The following is a 16817-nucleotide window of genomic DNA, read 5'->3' as shown; positions in this document are numbered from 1 at the left end:
GAATTATGTTTTCACCAACTTTACCAAAATTGTATAAATAACTGTGACATGGAAAAATTACTATGATCGTTTTTCATTGTGGTATCAGCTAAAGGCGTTATGTCTTTTAAAGTCAGTATGATGTTATAAATATTGACCTGGTATCGAGCCACCGACGAAATCATCTATATATTTTGTATTCCCTTCTAACGACATCTGTACATGTTCCGTGGACGTTTAGACTGTTTCTGGACGCTGTATGCCCGGTGGGCTTGCTATGTAATCTTTTTGAGCCGTCTTTTCAAATATTTTTTCGACGGTGTCGCAGCTTACACGTTTTTCAGCCAGATATTTTTATATTTTTTTATCCGAGCGTTCTTCGTCATCGATTTATGTGTATGATGTATAGGCGATATTAAAAACTTTACTTTTACTTTCTTAGTATAGATACAAACACCTGAACTCTTCATAAAATATAGTGTAATATATATTTGTAACAGATTAAAAAAGAAAAAAGGGTCGTTCTTTCAATCGATAACTTCATTGCAAAAGAATAGTGCAAAGGTATCATCTCGTCGAGACCAACTGGAAGAAAAGTCAACTGGTGCGAGAAATGATTACCTTCTTAGTATCGCCGCTGCGAATGCTCATCAGGTATGTTAATCTTTATTCAGATATAAGAAGCATATATTTTATGGATATATTTAAAATACGAATTATTTTATACAGAACCGATATTTCTTGGTCGAATTACAAACCTGCATGCAAAGCATGGAATCGTCTGTATACGAGAAGGTTTCCGAATTCCTCACCTTGATGGGACGAACTGAACTACTTACTTGTTCAGCCACTCAACACTCATTCGGAAAAATCAGAGATCAAGCTCAACAGCTGACACGTGAATACAATCTGCAATGTCTTTATTTATATTATCCAGTGCTGAAACAGCACATCCAGGTGCGTATTTTTTTCCTCGTTCTTGTTCTACTAAATATTGATTGTTTTACTAATTAATATTTTTCGTTAGTATGATTTTGAGCCATGTGATAACGATCCGATTGACGCCGTCACCATGGAGCACGAATCCGTAACTCAGACTCTTGCGCAAGAAGCTCGTAGATGGGCAACAAGAATCGTTAGAGAAACTGCTTTAGTCAGAGATGCTACGCGTAAACTAAATCTTTACCAAGCGATGCGGGATGCAGGGCAAAAGGTACTTTACATTAAAAAAAAACTTCTTATTGTTTCTGTTTACTCGACTACGATAATAATTAACTTAATAAATAGGTTGATCCCAATGACCCGAATGGTCCAGAGCTTGAAGTACGTCTGGATGAATTGAGGTCTAACATTCGACGATCGGAGACATCTAAAGCGAAGTATGAGGCTAGGCTGGAATGCCTGCGCAGCAGTGGTGCCGCTGTAGATGAATGGCTAAAAGAAATTGATTTGCTTGCTGTACAAGAAACTTTACCACGCAGTAGCAGTCTACTTAGTGTCCGTACCGATGCATCAGGTGCAGCTGTAAGTTCTAGTCCAAATTATGGTATTACATTTGTTCAAATAACAATTTTTTTTATTAACTTAATAATATGTGTACCCAGGATCAACCAAGTTCAGACTCATTCTATGATAGTGATAACACCGAAGGAGAGGCACCGACTACTTCCGCCGTGGCTAGTACTTCTGGAGGACATCAGCGTACCACATCTGGTTCACAAAATGAAGATGAACAGGATGAAGACGTTGACGGTACTTAAAAAAAGTCACAAACTAAAATAAAATAAGTTATTTCTTACTAGTTAAAATGTGCTTTCTTTTTTATAGCTGCATTAGAAGAAGAGCGTATGCGTATTGAACAACTCACTGTTGGTTGGGATGATCCTACTCAGGTGAATTGGGGTGAACCAGAAGCTGAATCTACTCCTCCACAAACTGCAGAACCACCGGCTCCTTCGTTGTACAAGTGTACTGCTTTGTATTCTTACACTGTAAGTTGATTATTAACAAATATTTAAGTTAAGATCTCATCAAAGCAGTTTTTAATTATTACTTGTCTCCTTTAGGCTCAAAATCCTGATGAGTTGTCAATTATTGAGAACGAACAACTGGAGGTAGTTGGTGAAGGAGATGGTGATGGTTGGCTTCGGGCACGTAACTATCGTGGCGAAGAAGGATATGTGCCTCACAACTATCTTGATGTTGACCGAGAACAGGTTGATATTTTTTTATAAATACTTCATATTTTTTGAGAAAAAAAAAAATTAAAGTGTATATTAATATTTTAGCCAACTAGTGCCCCGGGTTTGGTTACGCAAATATCTTTCTCGTCTGTGGACTATACAGTTGAAGGAGAAGATGCTGATGTTGTACAATCTCCTGATCAAATATCAGTAATATCTGCACCGGTTGCTAAGCCTGAGGAACCTAAAGTAGAACCGAAAGCTGAAGAACCTCCAAAAGTGGAGCCCGAAGTAAAACCAGAATCATTGCCAACACTTGGATATTGTTTCTCATTGTACGATTATGACGCTGAAGCTTCAGACGAATTAAATCTCGAAGAAGGACAGGTATAAAGAATCGAGTATGGGCATTATTAAATCGCGATATCTGTAACAAAACTAATGATATTTATTTGCCTAGATAATCCGCATCGTTTCACGGGATGCTCATGGCGTAGACGATGGTTGGTGGCGTGGTGAAGCTAATGGAGTGATTGGTAACTTCCCATCGCTTATAGTTGAAGAATGTGATGAGGTACGCCATATACGATTGTAATAAAATCCTTCAGTAACTATTTCTTCTAAAATGTTTATAAAATTCTGATTGCCTATCTTGAAATAGTGGATATAGTAAAATAAACTTACTTGAAATATTATGAAAATTTGGTAAATAATAAAATCTTTTCAAATTTAGAATGGAGAACCGCTTAGTGGCGTTGATGATGATTGGACTCCACCGGACTCAGCTCCACCAGTGTTCGCTTCCCCGCCTGAATCACCTTCTGCCGGATTTAACGAAGAAAGTAAGTGAAAAATACTATGTACATATTTTAAAACTTTTTACATTTTAATTTTTCTTTCCTTCTTTGCACTATTTTTTTCGTACCTTGGCAACTTCATGCGCTTAACAGGAAATGTTAGGCATAAAATTGTAACGTCAAACATCTTTGTGAGGTCATAAGTGAAGTTGTCTGAGTGCGGATTTTATATGCTGGTGTCTTGTTACGCAGTTAATCGTATTTGTTTGTAATGTAAAGAAAAATAGTCGCCATAAAATCGCGGTTCATCACACGATAGACAGCTTTTGGCTGATTGGGTTATTGGTTGTGGTTTTCATTCCCAATTAGCATGGTAATAACATTTTGTTAACTTTAACGTATGGCACGTTTATAATCATATCTAGATTTTGTTAGGTGATAAGTTAACCGCTACCTATTCTAGGTCCATCCAACATAAATGCATGAAAATTTGCACGCTCATTATAGCTAAACGAACATTTTTATTTAGGATATTTGCGTGAATAGAGTTTTTCAAGTATGAACTACATAATTAAAAAATAGAAAAATACTGGTAGTATGATTTTTCAAAAAATATCCTCGCACCTCTTGTTCTTATACGGTTTAACTTTAAGCATTTCAAAATTTACGGATTTTTACGCAAGAGTAACACAGTCACAGCAATATTAAATAATTTTTAAAATTACAATAAAACGTCAGCTTAAATATATTTTTAACTAATGTACATCTTCTTCGTCTTGCCTGAGCCTGAGCCTTTACGCCCTAACCAACTAAATACGTTAAACGTTCGTAAGTTATTACTTCTCTGCTATAGCTTAAATACTATAGCTTTTCTTGTCTTTTTGACAAAATGTTTCGCACACTTTGAGATATATATCCTTGAGCAAATCCGATCGTTGAATTATTTGCCGCTATCCTTGGACGCTGCCAGTGATCTTCAATGAGAACAACAATACTAAGAGTGCTGCTCCTCCTGCGGACCCGCCACCACCTCCACCGGCCGACATGGGTGACTCCATGGACAGCCAACCCGACTTCAGCTTTAACCTAGAACTTAGTAGGAACCAACATGAACAATATGATACACAATTCGTTGCCCCACAACCTTCGGTCGCCCCACCCATCACCATCGTTGGTAAGTAAACTTAAAAAAATAATGATTTTCGCGATAAAAGTTAGACAAATTTTAAACTTTATTGTAATTAATAATAAACGAATGTACTCTTAGTACTGTCGCAAATTTTGTATAAGGCAAAACAAGAAAAATAAAAATAAATTAAAAGTTTTTGCTGTTCTTTAAGAGGAATCGGTTAAGTTAATCGAACTGTGTTTATTCTTATTTGATTCTGTATAATTAATTGAAAACATTCGTAAAATCCAATCATAAGATTACTAATATAACAGATAAATAATATATCGCTATTCATTAATTTTGTACGAATTTTTTTCATGCTTCAGTCGATGAGGTTGTCACTGAAATATTTGAGGAGGAGGTTTGGCTTTTAATTACAACACTATTACAACGTTATTATGTCTAGGTTGGCTTTGTTATGGCTCCTTGCCAGAAAGTGACAGAAAAGCTTGTAGATGCCTCTAATATAATGAGACTTTATCTTTGTAATAAAGCGATCGGGCACAAAGTCTCTAATTATTTATTTTTTTTGAATGAAAATTATTTTCGAGTTCAACTCATAGAAAAAAATAATTAAATATATAAATAAGATAAATAAAGCGAATAATAACAATTTGAGAATCGCAAAACCCCCTTGGATAAGACACGCGGGCTTAAATGCTTTAGTAATTTATATCACGCTTGAATGTAAAGGAAAACATCGTGAGCAAAGCCGTACGTGACAGATGGAGTTCTGACCACGCGCCGGAGCAGCATCATGGAATAAGCTCGAACCATTCTCTTTTTCGGACTAATAACCATTTGTTAGTTAATATTATCATGCATTTACAATGTAAGTATTTTACACGTAATGCGGGAAGATAACAACCTCTATCCATGATTGGCAAAACATTGGCAATTAGAGAAATATCAATATTTATTGGAACAGCTACTTATAGAGAAGTCATATAACTATACGCCAATAAAGTCGACATATCTCCGTTCTCCAGGTACTATTTATACGTTAATTAAAGATATTTGTGGCCGATCGTGAGGTAAAGGTCAGTTCTAAGCAGTTGAGCTTTGCTTTCGCTATGGGCAGTTTGGGTAGCAGTGCTTGTGTGTATATGGAAAATTGTTTACGAAATAAGTCTGTTAGTTGTGTATATCTTAAATATGTATTACCTGTTTTAACGTGTGAAAAAGATAATAAATATTTTTATCTCTATATTCAATAGATATGCACATCTATCTGTTTTTATTATAATCATTAGCTAAACTGTATATTTACTGTAGCGTCCGACATAACTCAAAATCATATTATCATCAGCATGTCGGTTATATGCATGAAGTTCCACTAGAAGTAATTTAATGAAATTGCATACGACAAGACTCTAAAGCTCAATTTCAATTGGCAGATTTAAAAAAAAACGTATATAGAAAATAAATTCTGATGTTAAGGAAATTTCTAACAAAACTAACATCCAAAGTCCTTAAAGTTCTGTAAAACTTTACACACATCATTATTTGAAACTTCTTGTAATACAAATATCATCATTTTCAGGAGGTGGAGGAGTTGCCTCCTGTACCACAGCCGAAACCTGCGCCACCACAAGTTGAAATCACAAGCGAGGATTGTGGGCTCGGCGTAGCACAAATTGTAATCACGGCCGCTACACCTATGATAGAAGAACCCGAACAACCCTTTCCCCCGCAGGAGTCCCATCCCGAACCCGAACCCGATGTGCAGCCCGACTCACAGCCAGAGGAACCGGAACGTGTAGAAGACAACGACGACGAAGAATCATCTCTCTCCGAACAGACTGCTGTCTGTTTACGCGATTCTGAAGAGGGACATGCTGATTCTGCACCGCACCCAGCCTCAAGTTCGACGGCTTCTGAGGGTGAGTCGACGGGAGCATCTGTAGCTTCGGGCCCCCCTACCGCCCCTCAATCCCCCCCTGCGGCTCCTCGTGCCGGTCGAGCTTCTATCCCTGACGAACTTGAGCCAGCACAACTAGCGAGGCTCACCGACCTTAAAGAATCCAATGCCTAGGCCTATTGCTTTGACTGAAAAAAAAAAAACAATCTAACTAGAAACCATGCCTTCGTAAATTTCACTTTTGATTTATTTATGACGTTTGGTCTGTATTCGTTTCCTATGTTTAATAATTTATTTCATGATAGATAAAATTGTTTAAGGCACTATTTCTTTTCATGAACTGACCGTTTCTCAATAAATATTTTTTAAAGAAGAGATCATGTTACAATGAAGATGAAAAAATTTTTTCAATGTTTTCTTTTTAATTTTTAATGAACTTAGTTCTAATTGTTAGAATATATTTATATTTTATTCAATACCTCATGTATATCTTAAATAGAAATATTACTTTTATAGTTTATTGTTTACAATAATGATTACATAACTTATAACGTTCTATTGCACGCCCCACAACGCGCAAGCGTGTGTACTTTCTCTCGATATTGTCATATAAAATACAATTACACATTGGTATATTAAGAGAATATTTAAACTTTTTTTGATAAAGTATTTATAACAAACTTACACCTAATAAATTACGCACATAATTATATAACATATACCTACTAACTATATATAAGTCAATTGTTAGTTGAAGATATAAAATGAAAATGTAAAAGTTATTTCTTTATATCATATCTCAAAAACACTGCTTTAATTGGATACCAAATATTTTCTTTTATTAATAAAGCATTAATGTGGTTTGAGAAGCGGTCACGTAACTTAATGTAGAACTCTTGTATATATTTAGCTAATAATGTACCTTATATTCTTACTAACAGTAAGCTGACGCATCATCTAGGTCATTTGGATAGAAAATTGAGTAGGTTTTCGTGTTGGTCGAGTGTGATTGATTATACCCCAAAAACAATTTACTCCAATAATTTCAACCGAGTAAAAAATATATCAACCTTACTTAAATAAAATGGTATGGCGTCACAAATTGAATGGACCTCTAAGAAATAATCGTTAAAAATTTAAAATGTATAAAAAGCTTTTTAAGTGTTATTTGTAATTGAACTAATAAAATAAGATGAGTAAATTTATCGTCAGGGTCATCTTAAATATGACTGTGGTATAAAATAAATTGGCCTAAATAATGATTTTTTTAAAAGCGTGGAGCCTCGCTTTATAATTTAATTACAATATGCATTGACTTCCACCGACTTGTTGATTATAGATTTGCCAGGGTTCGAATAAAGCTGGACATTGTAACGTTTAGGTCCTGCATGTTAATGTTTAAGTTATGATTGTAACATTTAACCTGGCACAATAATTGAAATCTTTGTGGTAGAATTCAATTTAAAGCATTACGCATGTTTTACAATTCAATTTTGAAGAAAAAAAATACTTTAAATTTTCTGGTAAATTATCAAAAAAGCTAGGTTTAAAAATATTCGTTGGGTACTAGGGTGTCCAACCTTTTTATTGGCATTAATTTTGTTGGTCTGTCTGGTTATTTAGTTTTAGAACCTGGCAAACAAGTCGATTATATAAATATAATGCGTTGAGAAATCTGTAAATTGTTATTAAGTTTAAATTTTACCGTTTAAGCCACATTTGTTCAGGCTATTTAGCTGCTGAAATAGTAAATACAGTTAAAGCAGTAAGCTTAGGCAGCAGGGATGTCGACAATGTTTATAAAATCTCTTTGGAACAAAACATTGTTTTAGTTTTTTTTCCCTTCATACCAATGATCTATAGTCCGTATATCGAATAGTAGATGGTTTTTTCAAATAGCTTTTAAGGGAAGTGTATGAATGTTATAAAATACATCAATTACGAAAAGTTGTTTTGTAACCGATACTTACACACTTAACCATTTTATTATATTAGATTAATGTTAGTTGTTACTTATACAAAATATGTTTAAATTAGTGCATATTAGCCACAATTAGGTAAAAACCTGTTCGTCGTACCAAAAAATGTTTCATTAAATAATTTTAATTAATATTATGATCGATATGATTGTAAAGTTATCTTCGAAATAAAGGTTTTTTGTTAATTATTTTTAAATATTACATTGATATATACATTTCTGTTATTGTATGTAAACTACATTATAAGGAAATTCATCCTGTGCTCTATATAAACATTTGGCTTTGTTACAATGTTCCACTTCGTATATAATTATGTATTGCCTTGATATGTTTTGACAGAGGACGATGTATTCTGTAGACAATTTCATTAAAATTGTAACACAAATATACTGTCAATGAAATACAATCATATTGTTTGTAATAAATTAACATTGAATACGTATATGATATAGATTAAGTGTTGCATTTCTTTAGAGATACCAAATAAATCAAATTAGATCACTATAGCCTAAGTACTGGAAACGCTACTGAATGAATTTAAATATATTTAAATACTCATGCTATTGGTTTTTATTGTATCTCAAACAAAGTACATCCTTTTCTAAGATTTTATCAACTAGAACATGGAAATTACAGAACCTTTGTTATATCTTTTCACATCTTAAGAGAAGGTAAATAGATAGATATTGAACTTAGATAAAATCATATCAGTACGATTACTGATACGGATACCGATGTATCCGTTTCGTTTAAAATGAGAAAATACATCGTATTATTATCAGATTAAGGCTCTAGCCTTGATTATGAATTGAGAATTAATATTATAAAGGAGATTATTTTTAACAAAGTATGAAGAAGGTTATTTTTAAAATGCATTTCGTTTTTTAATTTATTTACTATATAATACAATATGTTACTACAGAACCCCCCGGTATAAAGCCTACTCTAACAAAACCTTCTTACTGTCAAATATTATACCTACTAACCAAGCGAAAACAAATGAATCAATCCATTAACAAAACTAGCACTAGAAATCATTCAAAAATATAAATTGTGCCATATTTTTACACTAATGTGGCACAAAATCAGTATTTTCGATTGAAAATGAGCTTTTATTACCGCACAAAAAGATTTGCAGTTACATATTACTCTTATAATGCATTTTAGGGTTGTAAGTATCCTGTGTCGTTAGAGTTCAAGCTTGTTTCATATCAATTTTATCAAATTCGGTTCAGTGGGCTGCCCGTGAAAGAGCAACAGACAGAACTTCAAGGTCAAGTTACTTTCGCATCTATAACCATAAATGAATGCAATTACTATGTAATGAATTCCTCCTCCACACTTCTGGGCTATGGTCTCTCCTCCTCCATTTTGAGAAGCTTACTCCATCACGTTGCTCCAATGTGAGTTGGTGGATACATAAGTGGAAAATTTTCATGCGATACATGCAGGTTTACGTTTTCCCTCGCAGAGCTCGAAGTGAACAAGGGATTCAAATTAAGCACAAAGTTAAGAGTGAATACACTATCGCACAATTTTCGAGTATTGAGTTATTTAGTTAGTGAGGCGGAACACTTAACTTCAGGCCGGCTGAATTTAGATTGTGCTTATTATAATTTATCAGTTACAAAAATGTTTATTTCTAGTCGTAGCTGAAATAAAACTTTTTCAATGAAGAGTATTGAATCATTTATCACATCAACATTAATCGTTTGAAAATAAATAATCTTAGTAACTCCAGACAGTTGTGGAAACAATAAAACACCCAGAAGACAATTGAAATAATTTATTTCCAAAATAATTTATAACGTAAGAGGTAGATTAGCTTACAAGTAAAATATCAACAAAAAAAAGTTTTTAAAAATTCGTTAGCCAGTAATCTATTTTACATAAGTTATATCCCGCTAGTGTATAGCCCGCAGGTTTATCAATCGTAATTTTCTTAATATTAATATTTTTCAATGATCGGACTAAGTAATAAAATTATGTATTAGATATAGTTTTAAGGTTACAATTATTTTTTTTAAATTTCCATCCCTTGTTTTCCTTTTAGGTACCGTGATCAACAACTTCATTATATATTTCATAGGCCACCAATGTAATATATCGTTAGTATATTCTAATATATGTTTCCTAATATATTATACAGCTTCAAAATATAGCTACTCGGGTAGCTAGAAATATAAACATTAATAATTTATAAATTTTGAGAACAAAGTTTTCACAAGAATATTTAATTTTATAATTTTTATAAGAAGTTATTGTACACTTGTGTTAGTTACATGTTTACGAGAAGTTACATCACACCCCCTGTGGCCTACACTGTGGAGAAAATGGTCACAAGTGCGTTCATCACAACGTAACTTCCCGCACTGATTCATAATGATACAGAGAGTTGATGGGCCACATCGATTACGTATAAAAATCGTTAAAAATATTAAAAATGTAACTCCAATTTTAATTTCACGTACATCCTCGCCTTAATATCATGTACTATGCATTGTTGTACTACCACATAATATGCGAACTAATGACGTCAATAAGGATTAGTTAGTTGCGTTCGCTTTATACTGACGATATATGTCTTGGAACATGTCGCGGCAGTTCATTTTCACTTTCAGCTTCGAACAGAGTAGGAAGACGCCAGAGAGTTTTCTGTGCAATGAATATATTTCCTCTGGCGGGGGACACAGCCTGTGGGTGAGGATTGTTGGTGCGATGGCCTGGATGCGTCTCGTTGTCTTCTGAGCGCCGAAGTCGAATTCACCAGATCCCTTGCTCGTAAAAATTTCCCCCATTATCAAGACTGTGTCGACGTGCGACTCTTCCATTACCTTATCGACAAAGTTAATTAATAAATATTAATGTTTCAAAATGAAAACAGTTGAAATCGATTGAATATATAAGTTGTACAAGAGACATAACATCTTAATTTCTTGCAGGGCCAATGTTGATGATAGAGCCTGACCATCAAAGGGTTAGTGCATTTGCCATTCTGCATACGTATTTCAAAGGTTAACTCGTTGAATGATTTCTATTAAAATAATCATCATTCTAAAGGAGACAGGGTCACCTATAGAATCTAAGGAAAAAATATAAAATAAGGGAAAACGTTTTACCTTCGACTCGTATCCGGTGAGGAACTTCATTTCACGAGACTTGTGCAAGATCGCTTCTCGGTCTTTCTCTGAAGCCGCTTTAATTATTTCAATGTACTGGTCCATGAACTCTTTGGAATATTCACGAGTTGCGCCGAAATCCAACAAAATCACCTATTGCGAGTAAAAGTATTATTTTTATGAACGAGTTCATTTTATAACAAAATTTAATTCCAAGAATGATACATTTATAAAATACTTTACAGAAAAGGAGAAATAAATACAATTATATTACATGAAATAAAGACTAATTTTTAATTGACCACGGTGGCTAATGTATGCGGACAAAAACAGACACTTATCCTTCGCTCGAATCCGATTCGATCGGACGGCAAGTCGAAGTGAGTTCACACCCTATATATTATAGGTACGCCTTCCGAAGCACCGAACTCGGACAGAGAGACAGGATAGAAAAACTCAATATATTCTTATTGGCCTGACCCAAAATTTGTACCCTGCACCTCGTTACCACGAGACTTATAAGCAACTAGACCAACGAGTATAAGTGCAATATCGAATAACATACGACAGGAAGCGAGATGCGGCACTAATTAGAAAGTAATTAAGTTACGATCAAACTCAAAGGATGGTTATCAGCTCCTATTATATTAAAAAGGTTTACTTTGAAGCGGACTGACGTTGGTAATTACATTTCCCTGTCGGTATACATACACATAACGATTTCCTCACTCTTTATTATATCGGCATCGGCATCTGATAAAAATCATGAAATATATTAATAAGCAAATCGAATGATAATAACAATGGATTCAAACCGAATAGACTCAAATATAATTATACTAATAATATTATAACAAGACTGGTGCACACAAAGATTTCTAATGGTTGAGCGTACGTCCTTAAATAAGTCTACGAAGACATACACACCAGTAAATTGATTATGTATCCCCGTCTAAATCCATAAAGCGGTGTTGTGATGTCGAAGACAGAGAGAGAAAAATTCTACAGAAGATCAAGGAAATGGCAACGGATCCAACCTACACAATACATGAGACACTGGGCCAAGATTACGTGATATCCATCCTCTTAAAATATACGACGAGAAAGATAGTTTGTATGATAGCGTATCCCAAGCATTGGTTGCAACACCACGTGACACCGACGACAGCGTAGAGCTGTTTTGGTGAACTCGTGAAGAATACACTGACGACGATTCACAATGAAGATGGTTTTATTATAGACACGCTGGCCGAATAACATCCCGACCAGCTTTATCTATCTCGCTGGAAAAAGGCGTTCACACGTTTCCCCCATTGAGTTATGTGGGACCCTGCAGCGCTGAATGGGTCTGAATGCCCCCTACAAAACCATTCCGGGGGAATGGCGGGATTGTTTGCGCATTCTACCGTGACGTCCAGTCCAGCCTAGGAATCTGGAATATATATAAATAAAAAAATTTACTTACTTGTTTTGTATTCGTGTTATAGAAAAAGTTCGCCCAGTTCGGATCTGTCTGCATGCAGCGCAGTATGAACATTTCTCTCAAGCAAAGCTGCATTATCTTGTAAGCGATGTCGTATCGCACCTCGTAATCCGCATCAAACAACTTGTCTAGCGGCGTCCCGTCGATCAGTTCGGTCGTAATCACTTCTTGAGCGCAGAGTTCATCTAACATAAAATAAGCTCTTATAAATATTAAACAACAATTGCAATAAGACAAAAAAAAATCAAATATGTTGTTATTTTACACTAATAAATTCTATATATAACAATTCAAGCGCCGTGGAAGCAAAGGATCGTATTTAAGAAATAATATATTTTTAATTAAAAAAAAAAGCAAGCGCTTCTCTCTGATACAACATCATTCACTCACTGCTTAACATAGACAAACTTTAATTATTCTAGTTTCTTATACAAACAATATATGTTTAAATTACAAGTAATCCTAACTTAATAAGTTTAGTTATGTTGCTGTTGGATTACAGAATAAATATTTAAATTCGTGATTATATTATTAAAAATTTCAATGATTGAATTTTAAAATAATCTCTTCTGTTAAGTTAAATATTTTTAAACACGACCTCTAGAACTGACCGTAACACTATCGACGTTACCTATAACCGACGGTATGTAGTACTCAGGATAGGGTGCTAGAATCTGCTTGAACTTCTTCGTACATTCTGCTTCACGTACGTAGTCCACCTCCCAAGACAACTCCTTCTTAGCGACCTCGACTATATTGTCGATGAACAGACCTTTAGGAAACACGTTCCACACCTAAAGGAATGACACGGTAAAATTTAATACTGTTTAATTGTCACTTATGATTCCTTGGTCTTGTTTAGTTTTTAATTACACTAAATACTGATTATTACTACATATAGTGCAGAGTCTACCGACATAGACCCTACTCTTAACATAGCCGTCTAGTGAACTGACAAATATACATACTTACTAATTATTCAATGAGATTCAGATTCATTACCATTGTTATATTCCTAACAAATAGATTTCGTTCTCTGGCTTAATATAAGTAGCTACATTTATTTTAGGAGAATTCTTAAAAAAATATATATATATTTTACATAAAACACGCAAAATGTAACGCACAGGCGAGTATTTTCATTTTACACAAACACGAATGATCTTTTCTGCACTTCCTAAGGTTGACCGGTAGAGGATACTTCTAGCATTAAGCCTGCCATTAGTTCGAAATATATTTTGTGTTCATTAAATTTTATAGGATAAATTCAAATCAATGTTTTATTTTTATACGATTCCCCCTCCCATAGAATATAGTCACCGTTCCCCGGTCGATCATCGAATTATCAATACTAAAGCGCACTTAAACTGACCCCTATCTCCGGTTTCACTTGAACTCAATGAAACAGATCGTTTTAGCTATAAGAGACAATATTTCAATCGACACTTTCAATTTAAAGGTTGTTGTTTTATAACAAACTAACTCTAATTTTACTTGGTGATAGAACTTTGTGTAACTTGTTATACCCACTCATTTTACCGGCAAGCAGCTCTGTTTAGTCACAAGTCACAACGGTCTCAAGGTTGGTGAAGCTATGGCGATGTGAGGTAGGATAGAATATTTCTTACAGTACCAAAGTCTATAAACGGTGATGGTAAGTAGCTACCAAGCTACTTACCATCGAGTGGCTTATTTGACAGATATCTCTAAACTCGTAAACTCTTATTTAAAAAAGGAATAAACACATTATAATTAATTATTTCAATTGTAAATTCATAATATATCTTTTATGAACATCTGGTATCTGGTATCATGTGGTATCTGCCCTCGGTCACGATATAGGCAGGGACAATACAGTGTTAAACCTTGTGAAAAAAAGTGTATGAGAGCTCAAGTAAAATATTATTATTTAACTCTACTTAAACACCCAACCAAATAGCACAAGATAAGATTAATATATATTTAGGCATATAAATTCAAATGTAAGTTACACAACTTATTTAGTATGAATAGTTTATCCGCGCACGTTAACCCGCAGTTAACATATCTAATTGTTTCGTTTTGTTAAATAGCTTCAAACTATCCTCGAGATTTGGACGATCAAAAAGGAAAAATCTGCTAAAAGGTGATCAGATTTCCTAATAATAAATATACCATGATGCAATAACATAAAACGATGACTAACTGTTTCTATACATGGATTTATGAGGTCATACTTACTTTAAGAACGCCAACAAGGTTGTCTATATCGCTGTTAATGCCTTTCGCGACGCCGGGATACTGCACTTTAATAGCCACCTCTTGCCCACTGTGAAGAACTGCTAAGTGCACTTGACCTAATTATTAAGAACAAATATTAAATCCTTCATCAATATCCCAAACCATTTGAAAAAATGTGCTATGTTGCATCTAAACCTATATTTTAATGATATTGAACACAATATAGTCACCTATGGAGGCAGCAGCAAAAGGTTGCTCTTCAAAGTGCTGAATTAAATTGCGCCAGTTCTCTCCCAGCTGAGAGCTCATAACTCTGTCCACTTGCCATTTAGGCATGAAATCCGCTGATTGACGGACACGGTCAAATATTTTCTGGAGATCTGACGGGATGACTGATTCATCTTGGATGCTTAGTAGCTGACCCAGTTTAAGAGCAGCACCTATGAATGATAATTTCCCAGTATTTTTCAATGAACTCTGACATTGACATTACAGTTTTCTTTTAACTAGAATTGAAACCTACCTCTGACTTTACACAATGTGTCTACAATTCTTTCTGCATTGGCGGGTGACAAGAATATATTCGAAGTTTCATCAGGTTTTCCGGTTACAGACTGTAAAGTGTTCCGAGCATACTGTGCCACTGTGCCTACACCGAGACCGGCAGCCAGGGAGCCAAAGGATATCATTCTACCAATACGAGAAGATGGCACCACACGTTCCTTTGAATTCTCACTTAGCTATGTAAATATAACAAACAAATAAGTAATTTTTCACAACAATGCAAAAACCACATTATTTTATTTCAATACATAGAAATAAGTAAAATACTTACTGAAACCTTTATTTTCTTTCTTGCAACCGGTTTAGGAGCAGAACTGGTTGAAGCTTTTAACATCTGCGGTGTGGGTTCATAGAATTGCTTTGTAACTGCATTATCATTAGCTGGTATTTTATCCAAAACATTGTCAGTTTGTATCTGATCTAATGGTTTAGTGAGTTCTTCAACCGGAGGCACATTAACAGTGGACACAATTTTCTTTTGTGCTTGCTTTAAGCTCTCAAATGTTTCATTGAACTGTTTGTTTAGCATATCAATGTCTTCTTGCAATTTTGGATCCATGGCCATTGACGCATCTGCTACAGTACTATTTGAATTTAAATTATTCATAGTTATGTATTGTTTAATACCCTGCACAACCACCTCAGCTCTTCCAAAAGCATCATTGAGTAAGTCTGGGTTAGGTTTGTAATTTATGATTGGGTTAAGTGAGCAATTCTGAAGAGGTTGTTTTAGGCTAGAGTTATTCCAGATTAGTCTAGCACTTTCCTGTTGTAACTTTAATCCCGCATCTATTACATGGCGAAGGCCTCTGACTACACCTATCAAGTCATTAATATGTGACATTGCCTGAAAAATTATGAAAAGCTGTAGGTTTTATGTTCAGCATTAACCGAGTCTAAGCATGTATAAAAGATAGTCAAAAATGATTTGAATTTATTGAATGATGACAGATTATTGTGCAATATTTAATGTTATTCTAAAGCATACAAGGCTAAAAATAAGAAATAGTTCCTACTTCCTGTTGCATAACATTTAAAATGTATAAAATAATTAAAGGGTAAAAATATTTATTATATTTGAGTTTTAGTTATATAAATTAAATCTTCCTACAAAGGTTATTAAAACTTAAAGTAATTTTACATGTTATTTTGTAATAGCTGTAGCCACTATTAACATAATACAAAATAAGTAAGTTACATACCAGGTTGCTTTTCTAGTAAAAGTAAGTAAGACTAAATAAAATATGATATAAATAATTCGAAAAGCATAACAATCACACTATCGTTCTTAGTTTTACAACTTATATTTATCAGTTTAACTTTATAATAAGCTCTAAGTACAAGATCGTAAAATTGAAAACTGAAAAATATTAAAGTAGACTACATCAATAGTTCACTGTCAAAATAAATGTCACTGTCATTTTATTTTTTTGGTACGTACAGGTTAACAATCCTTAAATT

The 16817-nt window shown here is 34.2% G+C and overlaps 2 protein-coding genes across 7 annotated transcripts in view; one reads left to right on the top strand and one right to left on the bottom strand.

Moving 5' to 3' along the window:
• LOC125075912 (protein nervous wreck) overlaps positions 1–8531 on the top strand; it is a 28579-nt gene extending 20048 nt beyond the window's left edge. For 4 of the 5 annotated variants that reach the window (XM_047687759.1, XM_047687755.1, XM_047687758.1 and 1 more), the window contains exons 7-19: positions 480–633; positions 709–936; positions 1007–1192; positions 1267–1503; positions 1584–1731; positions 1807–1970; positions 2046–2195; positions 2268–2549; positions 2623–2736; positions 2896–3004; positions 3930–4133; positions 4457–4491; positions 5674–8531. In XM_047687759.1, the coding sequence (XP_047543715.1) occupies positions 480–633; positions 709–936; positions 1007–1192; positions 1267–1503; positions 1584–1731; positions 1807–1970; positions 2046–2195; positions 2268–2549; positions 2623–2736; positions 2896–3004; positions 3930–4133; positions 4457–4491; positions 5674–6165 (2503 nt within the window). In that variant the 3' untranslated portion in view covers positions 6166–8531. The remainder of the gene's footprint in view (positions 1–479; positions 634–708; positions 937–1006; positions 1193–1266; positions 1504–1583; positions 1732–1806; positions 1971–2045; positions 2196–2267; positions 2550–2622; positions 2737–2895; positions 3005–3929; positions 4134–4456; positions 4492–5673) is intronic. The other variant, XM_047687760.1, reaches the window with a different exon arrangement.
• A 1210-nt stretch (positions 8532–9741) lies between these two features.
• On the bottom strand, positions 9742–16817 carry LOC125076081 (atypical kinase COQ8B, mitochondrial). 2 transcript variants are annotated; one of them, XM_047688031.1, is made up of 9 exons: positions 16798–16817; positions 15628–16203; positions 15316–15532; positions 15023–15232; positions 14793–14908; positions 13204–13366; positions 12555–12757; positions 11090–11242; positions 9742–10804 (listed from the first exon to the last, which is right to left on the bottom strand). In XM_047688031.1, exons 2-9 carry the CDS (start codon positions 16198–16200, stop codon positions 10517–10519), a joined length of 1923 nt encoding a protein of 640 aa, XP_047543987.1. In that variant the 5' UTR covers positions 16201–16203; positions 16798–16817; the 3' UTR covers positions 9742–10516. The 2 variants fall into 2 exon arrangements, with proteins under 2 accessions (XP_047543987.1, XP_047543986.1); XM_047688030.1 differs by lacking the exon at positions 16798–16817 and adding an exon at positions 16559–16717.

Source organism: Vanessa atalanta, chromosome Z (genome assembly GCF_905147765.1).
Source record: "Vanessa atalanta chromosome Z, ilVanAtal1.2, whole genome shotgun sequence".
Classification (NCBI taxonomy): Eukaryota; Metazoa; Arthropoda; class Insecta; order Lepidoptera; family Nymphalidae; genus Vanessa; species Vanessa atalanta.
The sequence above is the reverse complement of the archived record's forward strand: the minus strand, read 5'-3'. Positions and strand labels throughout refer to the sequence as shown.